This window comes from Crocuta crocuta, unplaced genomic scaffold (genome assembly GCF_008692635.1).
Source record: "Crocuta crocuta isolate KB4526 unplaced genomic scaffold, BGI_CrCroc_1.0 scaffold1, whole genome shotgun sequence".
NCBI classification, from domain to species: domain Eukaryota; kingdom Metazoa; phylum Chordata; class Mammalia; order Carnivora; family Hyaenidae; genus Crocuta; species Crocuta crocuta.
In genome coordinates this window covers 1,402,744-1,417,309 of record NW_027527930.1, presented here as the reverse complement: position 1 = coordinate 1,417,309, position 14,566 = coordinate 1,402,744, and the positions used below count along the sequence as shown (strand labels likewise).

At 36.1% G+C, this 14,566-nt stretch overlaps 1 protein-coding gene across 4 annotated transcripts in view; it reads left to right on the top strand.

The window, feature by feature from the left end:
- Positions 1-14,566, top strand: part of CENPC (centromere protein C) — a 90,458-nt gene that overhangs the window by 14,999 nt on the left and 60,893 nt on the right. For all 4 annotated transcript variants that reach the window (XM_077749990.1, XM_077749983.1, XM_077749974.1 and 1 more), the window contains 3 exons: positions 5,979-6,084; positions 10,783-11,068; positions 12,468-12,683. In XM_077749990.1, the coding sequence (XP_077606116.1) occupies positions 5,979-6,084; positions 10,783-11,068; positions 12,468-12,683 (608 nt within the window). The remainder of the gene's footprint in view (positions 1-5,978; positions 6,085-10,782; positions 11,069-12,467; positions 12,684-14,566) is intronic.

The window sequence follows — 14,566 nt, the reverse complement described above, 5'->3', positions numbered from 1 at the left end:
AATCCTAAGCTAGAAAAGTGGAGTAGTCTTGCTGTGCTAAGATGTCAGAGTCCTGTTGCAGGAAAGTGGCCTATTACAAATAGACATTTGCCAGATTTTGAAGCTCTCTGAGGCAAGAAGCTAAACAAAATTGAACAAAAACCCTCAAGGGATGGAACTGAATGTCTTCCAATATTTAAGGGTTAAGGTGATTCACCAGGCTCTGTTCCCTAGGAGACCTCATTCTAAAGAATAGGGCATACTACAAATGGAATGAGTCTTACTAAAATGTCATCTCAGACTGAACTGGCTCAATCCTTGAGTAAGGAACTGATCACTTCAATCTAATCTGCCTAAAAGGAGAAAAGGAGAATGTATTCTGTAGAAAGATTTTGAGAACTCTGTTTTTTTTTTTTTAATTAAGCTTTTTGTTTTGAGAGAATTACAGATTTACAAGCCACACTGTAAGAAATAAGGAAGTGCAAGCCCAAGTACCCTTCACCTAGTTACTTCTAAAGGTAACATCTTGCAAAACTAATTAGAGTGCACAACCAGGATACTGACATTGATACAGACAAGGAACAGAACAGTTTGATCACCACAGGATCCCTCTTGTCCTTTTATAGCAAACTCACTTTTCTCTTGCCCTCACTCCCTCCTTAATCCCTGAAACCTCTAATCTATTCTCTATTTCTACAGTTTTGTTATTTTAAGAATGTTGGTTAAATGGAGTCACATAATATATAACTTTCTGGAATTGACTTTTCCTCTCAGGATCATTCTTTGGAGATTCGTCCAGGTTTTTGTATGCATCAGTCATTCATTTCTTTTTATTGCTCAGTGATATCTCATGGAATGGATTTTCCATAATGTGTTTGACCACTTGCTTGTCTCTTAGTTTTCTTTTCATTGTCTTGGTTTTTTCCATTTACTGATTTTCTGTGCACCTGTAACTAATTTATCACCAGTTTCTGTGATAAAATTATAAATATCTTCTTCATGTATGTAGACACATCAGGTAATCTATCATTTTCTTCTGAGATCTGTCTACTTTTTGTTTTTTGCTCTTGTCTTCCCTTAGGCCTGTCACGTAGGTGTTGTCATGTGATTTCCTCTATTATCCAGTGAAGTCCCTTCTCTTTTCTCCAGTAATGCAGTTCATAGTTTTGGGATCTCAAATAATCCTTTCTCTTGCCCTCTCCTTTTTTAATGGGGCTCATCTTTTAGTAGCTTCCTGAGAATTTAAGACTTTAAATATTTGAAAATACCATGATTTTGCCCGCATGATGGGTAATTTGGTAGGTACAGAATTCTAGATTGGAAATTATTTTCCTTCAGATTTTTAAACACATACTCTATTTTCTTTTAGCTTATCTTCCTGTCGAAAATACCATTCTGATTCCTTGATCCTTTGTGAGTCACTACATTTTAATCTTTGAAAGCTTTGGGGATCTTGACATCCTGTTTTAGTGATTTGAAATTTCACGTTATTCCTTGATGTTAGGTTCCTCTACCCCTTCCTATTAAGATTTCTTTTTTTTTAATAAAAAAAAGATTTCTTTCTATAGTTTCTGTTTCCTACAAATACCTTTTTGGTTACCTTGGTTGTTTCCTTTTATTCTAGAGCCTTCTGTCAGATGTCCAGTGAATCTTAGTGATTCCTCATATTTAAGAGTGAAACTAAAATGATGATTGCAAATTCCAGTTGTACAATATAATTTGTATCTTGGTAGATTTTACTGTGGTATGATCTGTCCGAGCCATGNTGTTGGTTTTTCTAACAGATCTCTTCTACTTGGGAGACTGATTCCAGTGACAAATGTTCTCAACCAGTTGTGGCAGAGAGAAGGTACAATTTGAATGCTTCTGCATAAAATTTCTGTTTTTACTGTATTACTCTTATCTTCAGCAGTGTCTGAGTCTATAGTATCTCTGATTCTGAAACTCAAGAGTAAACATTACTATGCCAGAGTTGGGAGAGGAGAGGCTCTGGGACTCTTGACTACTTCCTATACGTACCTTTTTTAATTTTTTTTTTTAATAGTTTATTGTCAAGTTGGTTTCCATATAACACCCAGTGCTTATCACCCCCCTTCCCCTCCCCCTCACCCCCATCAGTTCTCAGTTTGTTCTCAGCATTCAAGAGGCTCTCAGGGTTTGCCTCTCTCCCTCTCCCCCACTATTTTTCCCCTCTTCTTCTCCCCCATAGTCCTCTGTTAAGTTCCTCCTAATCCTCCTATACGTGCAAACATATGGTAGCTGTCCTTCTCTGCCTGATTTATTTCACTCAACATAACACCCTCAAGGTCCATCCATGTTGCTACACATGGCCAGATTTCATTCTTTCTCACTACCATGTAGTATTCCATTGTATAGATAAACCACATCTTCTTGATCCCTTCGTCCGTTAATGGACACTTAGGCTCTTTCCACATTTTGGCTATTGTTGATAGTGCTGCAGTGAACATTGGGGTACATGTGTCCCTATGCATCAGCACTCCTATGTCCCTTAGGTAATCCCTAGGNTTAATCTTGATGAGGTCCCAATAGTTCATTTTTGCTCTTGATTCCCTTGCTTTTTGGGGATGTGTCAAGTAAGAAATTGCTGTGGTTCAAGTCAAGGAGGTTATTGCCTGCTTTCTCCTCTAGGGTTTTGATGGTTTCCTGTCTCACATTCAGGTCCATTATCCATTTTGAGTTTATTTTTGTGTATGGTTGAGAAAATGATCTAGTTTCATTCTTCTGCATGGTGCTGTCCAGTTCTCCCAGCACCATTTGTTAAAGAGGCTGTCTTTTTTCCATGGGATACTCTTTCCTGCTTTGTCAAAGATTAGTTGGCCATTGGCCATACATTTGTAGGTCCAGTTCTGAGTTCTCTCTTCTATTCCATTGGTCTGTGTGTCTGTTTTTGTGCCAATACCATACTGTTTTGATGATGACAGCTTTGTAGTAGAGGCTAAAGTCTGGGATGGTGATGCCTCCCTTTTTGGTTTTTCTTCTTCAATATTACTTTGGTTATATGGGGTCTTTTGTGGTTCCATACAAATTTGAGGATTGTTTGTTCTAGCTTTGAGAAGAATGCTGGTGCAATTTTGATTGGGATTGCATCGAATGTGTAGATTGCTTTGGGTAGTCATGACATTTTAACGATATTTATTTTTCTGACCCATGAGCATGGAATGTTTTTCCGTTTCTTTGTGTCTTCTTCAATTTCCTTAATAAGTTTTCTATAGTTTTCATCATACAGATCTCTTATATCTTTGGTTAGGTTTATTCCTAGGTATTTTATGTTTTTTTGTGCCATTGTGAAGGGGATCAGTTTCCTGATTTCTCTTCCTGTTGCTCCACTATTGGTGTATAAAAATGCAACCGATTTCTGTACATTGATTTTGTACCCTGCAACTTGGCTGAATTCTTGGATCAGTTCTAGTAGGCTTCTGGTGGAGTCTGTCGGGTTTTCTATGTAGAGCATCATGTCATCTGCGAAAAGTGAGAGTATGACTTCTTCTTTACCAATTCTGTTGCCTTTTATTTCCTTTTATTGTCTGATTGATGATGCTAGGACCTCCAGCACTATGTTAAACAACAGTGGTGAGAGTGGACATCCGTGTCGTGTTCCTGATCTCAGGGGGAAAGGTCTCAGTTTTTCCCCATTGAGGAGGATGTTAGCTGAGGGCTTCTCATAGATGGCTTCTATGATGTTTAAGTAAGTTCCTTCTATCCCGACTTTGTCTAGGGTCTTTATTAAGAAGGGATGCTGTATTTTGTCAAATGCTTTTTCTGCATCTATCGACAGGATCATATGGTTTTTGTCTTTTCTTTTGTTGATGTGATGTATCACATTGATTGATTTGCAAATATTGAATCAGTCCTGTAACCTAGGAATGAATCCCACTTGATCTTGTTGGATAATTCTTGTTATGTGCTGTTGAATTCGATTTGCAAGTATCTTTCTGAGGATTTTTGCATCTGTATTCATCAAGGATATTGGCCTGTAATTCTCTTTTTTTGCTAGTTCTCTGTCTGGCTTGGGAATCAAAGTGATGCTGGATTCATAATATGAGTCCGGAAGTTTTCTTTTGATTTCTATTTTTCAGAATAGTTTGAGAAGACTGGGTATTAATTCTGTTTTAAATGTCTGGTAGAATTCCCCAGGGAAGCCATCTGGCCCAGGGCTCTTATTTGTTGAGAGATTTTTGATCACTGATTCGATTTCCTCACTAGTTATGGGTCTGTTCAGGTTTTCTATCTCTTCCCGTTCCTATACATACTTTTAACAACTCTTCTGTTTGTAGGCCCCACTTGGAGCCTCTCTTAGAGTGGCCTCTCTAATAAATGATCTTATGGGTTAAACATAAATGTGTTTCCTTCTGCACTTTCTCCACTACTCTTTCTTGACTGATTAGTTGCTGCTGATTTGCTCTCCAACTTAAAGTTTGTGGACATCTCCCATCTACTCCCTTTTCTTTCTCTTCATACTTCTGGATTTATTTATTTATTATTTATTTATTTAAAGAAATATAGTTGTTTTAAATGTTAGAGAGAGAGACAGAGAGTGAGCAAGTAGGGGAGGGGCAGAGAGAGGGTGACAGAATTCCCTTGCAGGCTCCTTGTATACATTATAAATTGAATTTCTCTAGAATATGCAATGAAACTGTTAAATATTGTCAATTTCTACAAAATGTTTACTAATTTTCTTTCCTACATGCAATGTATGAATGAGATTTTTCTTTTCTAGATTTTTAAAATTCATGTCTTGATATATTTCAGGCTTTCAAAAGAATCTATTTATGTATGTTAGGTGTTAAAAATAATGTAAATGAACACTTAGGTACTTATTCTCAGTGTAAGACAGATCAGTCAATACCTTTGCAACATCAGTGTTTCCATTTCTGATCCTGTTTTTTTCCTGCTCTTCCCTGAACAGAGGTAACCACTGTCTTGAATTTTATGTTCATCATTCCCATCCTTTATTTTACAGTTTTCCCACAGAATGGGCGTGTTGACACAAATGTCAGCATTTCTTCCACTGCCTCTGACAGAAGTGCCACTGTCATCCACATGTTGAGTGTTTCACTAGGGGGACTCATGAGATTTGTCATATAATTGTACTTGTGACTAAGATTTATTAGAGCCATATAGTCAGGATACATAGGCAGAATGGTAAGAGAAGAAGACCTATCATATGGAGGATTCCATGTCAGACTTTCTATGCTTTCCACAGGGTCTGCAGAGAGTGCACTTGTTTCTAGCAGTGAAGTGTATACAGTCTTTCTGCCAAGGGAAGCCTTCTGAGTCTTAACCCATTTTTATTGGGAGCTATTATATTAGGTTCCCTCTGCCAACCAACATCCTATACTTCCTGAATGAAGAAAAAGCAGATGTTCACTATAAATCACATTTTTATACAGTCTAGGCAGGCTGGCATGGTAGGTACAACCTAATCAGCTGGTAATAGAGGAAATATTCTGAAAGCCAAATTCCCAGCTGCCAGTCAAGAGCCAGCCCTATAAACAAGTTCTTTAAATGATCAGGTGTGCTGTGTTAACTCCTCCAGGGAGTGAATCTCTAAAATATAATATATATATGTGTGTGTGTGTACATATATACGTATAGTTTAATATGCATCTACTTTGAAGTTTGTGTAAATCAGATTATGACATACTTCTGTAACTTGTTTTTTTTGGTTAACAGTTACTTATTCCTTTTGCTTCATTGTTGAATGTATGATATCATGTTATAGGACTGCATCATAATTTATCCAGTTTACTGTCAGGATAGGTCTTTGCTGTCCAGAGCAGCATTGTTTCAGTGTTAGGATTCATGAAATTTCAACTTTATTAGATAATGTCAAATTGTTTTTAAAGTAGTTATTCAAGTATACAACTCTACCAGCTGGCTTATTATTTTCCAGTACTTTTTTTTCCAATTTAAAAACAAATGCATTTAATCAGAATTGCTAGTTTAATATAGTAGATCTGAAGTTGTGTATCTTTTAGGCTCAGTGCCAGAAATCACATCCAAAGTCAGTTCCAGTTTCTTCAAGGAAGAAAGAAGCCTCTCTGCAATTGACTGTAGAACCAAGGGAAGTTGTCAAAAGATCAGGTTGGTGGCATCTCCATAAGTGTTGTTTGCCTAGACATGTTTAAAAGGAAATGTTGAAGGTGTTGCCTGTGTTGGTTGAGTGACAAGGTCATTGATTAGCCCAGGCAGAATGGTCAGTGTTTTTTGTTGTTTTTTAAAACATGAATGATAAGCTTTATTTGATTATTTATTTATGGTAGTGGTAGGAACATTGATTACTATGACTTGGTAAGAGACATTAACTAAGTAAGAATTATTATAGGGACTTTAGCTTTAATAATTTTCAAATAGATTTGTCGTTTTTTTTTTTCTGAACAATTAATATCATCTCACACAGTTTCTAAGCGTCAAGATTTGAGAAGCACCTTAGTTAATGGTTTTGGGCTGAAATCTCTCATGAGGCCCCAGTCAAGATGTTGGCCAGGGTTGCAGTCATTGGAAGGCTTGACAGGGGCTATGGATATATTTCTAAGATGATCACTCGTGGGTAGGAAGCCTTAATTCCTTCTCACATTGCCCTTTCCATGGGCTGTTGAACATCCTTTTTTTTTTTTTAAAACGGAGGTATAATTGCCATGTAATATATTGGCTTCAGGTACCCAACATGATTCAGTATTTGTGCATACATGGTCAGTGTTCTTTTTCTCTCTTTTCCTTTTATTCATTTCCCTTAATTATTTATATGTGCTGCAACTTTTTTAAAAGTTTACTTTATTAATACTTTTCAAATTAGAAAAGTCCTTCATTTGAGGTACACCTCAAAGATTAAAAAAAGCTCTACTGATTGTTACTGCCATCATCCTGCTGAGGTAACCTTGGAATGAAAACCTACGTAAAATGTGTGTGCGCTTGCATGCGTGAGTGCATGTGCATGAATGCTTTCAGAAGAGGCTTTACAACTTTCTTTTACACCAGTTTTCTTTTATAGTGTGGGCAGGTACCTTTTACCTGAATGGTCATTTACTGTTTTGTTCTTTTTGCCATTTCAATCAGTATTACGTGTTCTCATTGTCACTTAAGTGTCTATGTCTGTCATTACCACTGTTTGAGCACTTTTTTATATATTTACTAGCTATTTGAATTTCCTTTCATCTGAGTTGTCTATTCATATCCTTCGCGCATTAGTTTTTTCTTGTTTATGAGAGGTCTTTGAATTGAGTGTCTCTGTTTATCGGTAATTTGTTTGAAAGATTTTTCCAAAGGGTTCCTCGACAGATTTATAAACAGATTTTGTTTATAGTATCTTTAACCATATGATGAGTATGATTTTTTAAAAATGTTTATTTTTGAAAGAGAAAACACATGAGCAGAGGAAGGGGCAGAGAGAGAGGGAGACAGAGGATTCAAGGCAGACTCTGCACTGTCAGCTCAGAGCCTGATTCAGGGCTTGAACTCATGAACTCTGAGATTATGACCTGAGCTGAAGTCCGACACTTAACTGACTGAACCACCCAGTTGCCCTGATGAGTACGATTTTTTATTTTAATTGTCAAATGTGTGACTTTTATAGCTTTTGACCTTCCTGTTTTGGTTAAAAAGTCTGTCTTGTTGTGGTATATGTAGTATCTTAGCTTTCATCATAAGTTTTTGTTTAAATTCCAGTTAGCATACAGTATAATAGTAGTTTCAGCTGTACAATATAGTGATTCAGCACTTCTGTACAACACCCAGTGCTCCTCACAAGTGCACTCCTTAATCCCCATCACCTTTTTCACCCATTCCCCCACCCACCTCCCCTCTGGCAACTATCACTTTGTTTTCTATAGTTAAGAGTCCACTGGGTCCAACTTTGGCTCAGGTCATGATCTCATGGTTCTTGAGTTTAGGCCTTGTGTAGGGTCTGTGCTGACAGTCTGGAGCTTGCTTGGATTCTCTCCTTCCCTCCCTTCCTTTCTCTCTCTCTCTCTCTCCCTCCCTCCCTCCCTCTGCACCTCCTTCGCTCACTCTCTCACTCTCTAAAATAAATAAATGTTTAAAAAAAAAAAAAAAAAGTGTTTCTTGGTTTTCCTCTCCCCACCCTGCTCATGTTCACTTGTTTCTTAAACTTCACATATAAGTGAAATCATATGGTATTTGTCTTTCTCTGACTGATTTGTTTCACTTAACATTATGCCTTTTAGAACTATATACATTGTCACATTTTGTTTTATTCATTTATCCATTGATGGTCATTTGGGTGGTTTCTACCTTTTGTCTGTTTTGAATAATGCTGCTGTGAATGTGAGTATACAAATATCTCTTGTAGTCTCTGCTTTCAGTTCTTTTGGATACATACCCAGAAAAGGAATTATTGGGTCATATGGCAGTGATACTTTTAATTTTTTGAGGAACCACCAAACTTTTTTATAGTGGCTACATCATTTTACATTCCCACCAGCAGTGCATAAGGGTTCTGAATTCTCTACATCTTCGCCAACACTTGTTTTTCTCTGTGCGTGTGTGTATTTTATAGTAATAGCCATCCTAATGGTGTGAAATAGTATCTCATTGTGGTTTTGATTTATCATTGTCACTAGGGAATTTTGAATTAAAATAATAATTAGAGCCCTCTACATACCTATAAGAATGGCTAAAATCCAAAAAAACTGGTTCTCTTTTGTTACTTATTTCTTTGAGAGTTTCTGTCTTTTTGTTCAGGAGAATTTATGATTAATTGTTAAGATATTTTTATGATGGATGCTTTAAAATTCTTATTAAATAATTTCAACATTTGATTCATTTTGTCCATTTGTGTCCACTGATACTTTTCTCATTCAGGTTAATGTTTTTCTGGTGTTTGTACAATGAGTCATTTTGATTCTATTCTTGACATTTTGGTTATTATTTTAATAGGCTCTTGATTGTATTTAAATCATTTCTTATAGCACATAGTTGCCTTGTTTTGGTTTACTGTGTAGGTTCTTGCCTACTTTGGGGGGTTTTATTTCCAGTGATAGTTTAGTGTTTAGAGTCCTAGCAGAGATATTTTGGGCTGCTTGATTTTCTGATGCTGGTGAGATTCCTGGTCAGTTCTTGCTGTTGCTGTGTCAAGTGAATGGAAGGTGCTTTCCTGAGTACCCCATGTCCTCATTCACTCAGGTAGGGGCTAGGGTCAGAAGCTGTTGGAATTGGATCTCCTTAATTTTGGGACAGGTGGAGGACAGGATGGGCAGTGTAGGATTCTTTTATAAGTTTTTCCTGCCTTAGATTAGACTGTCCCTTGGTGCCCTTGTTGTGAAGCAAGGCCTGAGGTGTACTAACAGTGGTTCAGAATGTCACCTGGTCTGGGAAGCAGTGGCTGGGAAGGTCAAAGGCTTTACTATTCTGCAGCTGTTTGTGCCTCATATGGCCTGCTATTCTTGAATTGTGAAGTGGAGACTGGGTTGGTCCAGGCACAGGGTTAGTCCAGTACCTTGCTCCTCTGCTACTGCTGTCCTGTTGAGCTTAAGGAGTGGGCCTGAGTCTTTGCTGCTCTGCCACTGCCACTGCAGAATGGAGTTGATAGCGGCCAAATTGTGGAATGAGAGTTGGGATTCCCCGTTCGGTCCTTGTTGGGCTTCCTTTCTCCAAGTCTCTTGGCCAGAGAATGCAGGCTATTTTTTCCCCTATGCCTCTTGGTGGTTCTGGATTGCAAGAATCTCTAGAACCCAGTCTGAGAGTACACAGGAGATTAAAAGAAAACCCAAGGGATTCACCATATTGTCTTTTGTGGCTTAAGGCTTGAGGTTTTTAGCAAATAATCCTTTTTCCTTCCAGCTTTCAGAGTTCTGTTATTGTTTCATGGATAATGACCAGGGAATTTAGAGGGAAAAGCAGGGAGAGCTAAGTATGCTGTCTTGTTCCATAACCTTCTAAAAGCCTTTTTTGATTGTATTTAAAATTTTTAATATTTACTTTTTAAGGATATGAATCAGTATGAATACTCCCCAGTAATTCTACTTTTTTTAATATTTGAAGGCATATGGCTAAGAGAATTGTGTGTGTGTGTATAAATATATAAAAATATGTATATATGTATACAAATATTTATGTATAACGAATGTATTTATATGTATACTTTTACACACCCACATATATATATACACATATGCATTTTTTATATATCTATGTATCTGTTATGTCTCTATATATGTATGAATGTGGTCATTTAGCTGCCCTAGTTTTTTTTTTTTAAGTTTATTTATTTATTTTGAGAGAGAGAGAGAGAGCATGAGCAAGTAGCGGAGGGACAGAGAGAGAGAATCCCAAGCAGCCTCCACGATGTCTGTGCAGAGCCCGATGCAGGGCTGTATCCCATGAACCATGAGATCATGACCTGAACCAAAATCAAGAGTCAGAAGTTTAACTGAGTCACCCAGACATCCCCACTAAGTTTACTATTAACCTAAAGATCAAATGTCATAATTCTCTAAGATTACTTTATTTATTTTAGCTGTGTATAGATTTATTCAAATCTTGAGAAAATTGACCGTCCATAGAATTGTGAATTTCTGTTGAGAATTTTTGTCATTTCGAACCTTCAGAGCATGGATTAAATATATCTTTACATTCATTAATTTCATAAATTAGGACTTTTAAAGCACTTATATACTTTAATCATAGATCCTTGATTATAAACTTAAAGAACTGTTAATGTCTGAAAACCCATTTCTTAACTGTTGCTGAATTTTAAAAAAGAACATTTGATTCTAATATTATTATTTAAAATATTTTTGATATCTTTATATAATTTTCTTCTAGTTCAGGACCATGAAGATCATCAGCAAATTTTGGCAGCTGCTATTGGTTCTAAAAATACACCTGACTCGAGAAAAATGTCAATTGAAAAACTAAAAGATCGTCACACTGAAGTCGATAAGGAATTTTACTTATCCGTTGGCTCCCCTTTTGTTCTTTTGGATGCAAAAATATGTGTATCTCCAAATGCTATTTCATCTATTGCCCAAAACAGAAAGATGTACACTTCTGAAAATTCAGTAAATACATTGTCTTCAAGTACAGAGATTTCTCTTAAAACCAGAAAAAGGTGAACTTTTATTTATTTACATAATATCCTATATAAAAATTTTTGCCTTTTATATTAAAGAATAAGTAATTTGGTCTTTTATGTATTTTATAGTAGGTATTGAGGAATATTAACATGTGAGGAGAAGAGCATAACATAAGTCAGTTTATATTCAGTTTATATTTGATAATAGGAAGGCTTACCGTATACTTCAGAGAAGTTTGTGGGTAAACTTTTCTGTCGAAAAAAGTATTTTCTTCTAGTAATAAATTTTCTGTAACCTCCTAAGAGTATTTTCTTTATGTTATTTATAATTGCAAGGGTAGGTATGTCTCAGGTCATTTCTAGGGTAGCAAAGGATAAGTATTTTGAGGATAAGTTTTGGTAAACCCATGTCTGTGTCTTGGGGTTTTCATTTTGGCCTTTAAGAAGCAAAGTAGATCATTCAGAGTCCTTTCATGTTGGGACCTTTGCAGTGAGTATAATTAATATCTGTCTAGTGTCTTGTGTAATTCTTGGAGCCAAGGAGTTAAGTACATTCTAAGATTTTGCTGTTCAAAATGTGGTCTGTGGCTTAGTATCAAGAGCAGTGCATTATCTGGAAACTTATTACAAATGCAGAATTTCAAACTCTCTCTAGACCTGTTGAATCAGAATCTACATTTTAATACAACTCCTCAGATGATTCAAAATCTTACTAAATGTTTGAGAACAAGTGCTCTAAGTTATAGATTTTCTTGGCCTTTTCTTTTATTTTTTTCCCATTGACAAATAAGGAATTTAATTTTACGGGGCACTTGCCTTGTATATTTAAGAGGTTATAAATCAGCACTTAAGATTTTTTTTTTTTTCCAACATGATTGATAGTTTTGTTTTTTTTTTTAATAGTTTATTGTCAAATTAGTTTCCACATAACACTCAGTGCTCATCCCCAAAGTGTCCTCCTCCATGCCCATCCCCCCCTCCCCCCACATCCATCAGTCCTCAGTTTTTGTCAGCATTCAAGAGTCTCTCATGGTTTGCTTCTCTCCCTTTCCCCCACCATTTCCGCCCTTCTTCTCCCACTTGTTCCTCCGTCAAGTTCCTCCTAATCCTCCTATACGTGCAAACATATGATATTTGTCCTTCTCTGCCTGACTTATTTCGCTCAGCATAACACCCTCAAGGTCCATCCATGTTGCTACACATGGCCAGATTTCATTGTTTCTCATTGCCATGTAGTATTCCATGGTATAGATAAACCACATCTTCTTGATCCATTCATCTGTTGATGGACACTTAGGTCAGCACTTAAGATTTTTAAAAAAGTCCTGGTAGAAAATTTTGTAAGTGGTCTGTACCCTTAGCTGAAAGGGAATTCAAGAAAACCCCTAACTCAACAAACTTTGAGAGTATTCACCTTGCCTCTTTTACCTTTTAGGTTAAACTTTGAAGATAAAAATGTTTCAAAGAAAGTAGAAATAGCAGATAAAATATCAGAAATAGAGGATAAAGTATCAAAAGAACCACGAGAGAGGAGATCGTTAAGAATATCTCAGAAAAGAGTACAAGATTCAGAATATGAAATTCAACCACAAACCAAAAAGAGTTTTTCCGCATTGTTTTTAGAAACTGTAAAAAGAAAAAGTGAATCCAGGTAAGTTATTAAGAAACTGTCCTTTGAGATATTTTGGTTTTATATTCTATGAATAATATCAAGGATTCTTAATGCTATTTAACTAGAAGTTAATCTTAATTGGCGCAAATTTTAATTGAAATTGCGCTCAGCCCATAAGGAGAGTAGTTTCTTACCAGCAGATCACCCCCAAAACCATCATTTAATACATACTAAATTAAATGTGAAAGAAAATAAGTTTATTCAGCTTTAATTGCTTCTGCTCGTTAGCACTTTTTCTTTTCTTTCTTTTTTTTTTTTTAGAGTTTATTTATTAATTTATTTTGAGAGACAGAGAGGGACTCCCTAGCAGGCTCCACCCTATCAGTGCAGAGCCCAAGGTGGGGCTTGATCCCCTGAACTGAGATCATGATCTGAGTCTAGATCAAGAGTCGGATATTTAATCAACTGAGCCACCCAGGTGCCCCTTATTAGCACTTTCTAGTTTGTGTGATATCACAGAATGAAGGCAGTATTTAGAAATAGAATTGTCATGGTGTATTTCATTATTAAAGGTTTTAAATCTTTTTTCCTTTTCTTCTGCTTGTGTTAATAAATGTATAGTCCTAAAATAAATTATAATCTGTTCTTGGCCTATTTAAAAACGTTTGGACGTTCTACATGACCATATAGTGATTCTTAGTGATTCTTAGTCAATCCTGGCTGTACAGTAGAGTTAATTAGAATTAATGGCAGCTAGGGTTGAGAACTATTGGCCTATATAAACATCAGATTTGGTAGCTGGTGTTTATAGCCTTCACTCTCCCTCATTAACTCTTTTTGCCAGCTTGGTCATACACATTTTCATATGTCCCTGTTTTGGCATACCATTTTCCCTTGTCATATGCCAACCTCCTTTTTCTCTGCTGGTGACATCTTCCTGGTTCATGGATGGCTTACTTCTTGCTATAACCTCATATGGCAGAAGATGGTAGGGGGGCTCTCTGAGGCTTGCTTCTTTTATGAGGGTATTACTGCTATTCATGAGTATTCTGCTCTAATAAAGGCCCTACCCCCAAATACCATCCCACTGGCGATTAGGTTTCGGTTTATGAATTTTGGAAGTATACAAACATTCAGTCTGTAGCAGGTGTCAGCATTGTTTCCTAAGCATATCTTCAGTTTGAATGACCTTGATATTATGGAAGTCCCTTGAAGTAGAATAGAGGAACAGATTTGGAGAATTCTTACTGGCTGGTTTGGGAAGTCTTAATTTTTAAATTCTTAGCATTACTTCTATGTATACAAAAACCTAATAAATATTATGAATTATATACAGTAAAACAAATAAATCTATAACAGATTGGCTATTTCTTTAAATGTTGAAAAGTAACATTTCTGTTTATACATTCATTCATTGTGGTCTTCTATTTATATTGACTTTGTTTTTCATTAGATTTTCTAAAGTTTTCTAGTTACATAAACTTGCAAAACTCTATTAGAAGATAGTATATATTTCTTAGCATATATACTTTTAAGATTTATATTATTTATCAGAGATTTGAGATTAAAGAATTAGAGAAGGCATTTTCATTTCATAATTTTTTTGTATATCTTATTAATGAAAAGAGGAAAAGCATACATGATGATCTTATTCTTCCATCCTAGCTTTGCTCCTTTTATATGTTAGAATGGCTAAGCATCCTTACTCAAGTGAAAAAGGCAGAAACAGGAGTGCATGTGCTAGTTTTGGAGTTTGGATGTTTACCCTAAGTTTTTATGCGTATCTCACTTCAGTACGTGGTTTGTTTCAGGCTGTTGCTATAAAAAGGAAGGAAATGCAAAAGAGTACCATCAGATTACTATCCTTTAATTTATTTCTATACCATGATTACAATATTAAAACTTACTTGAAAATGTACGAA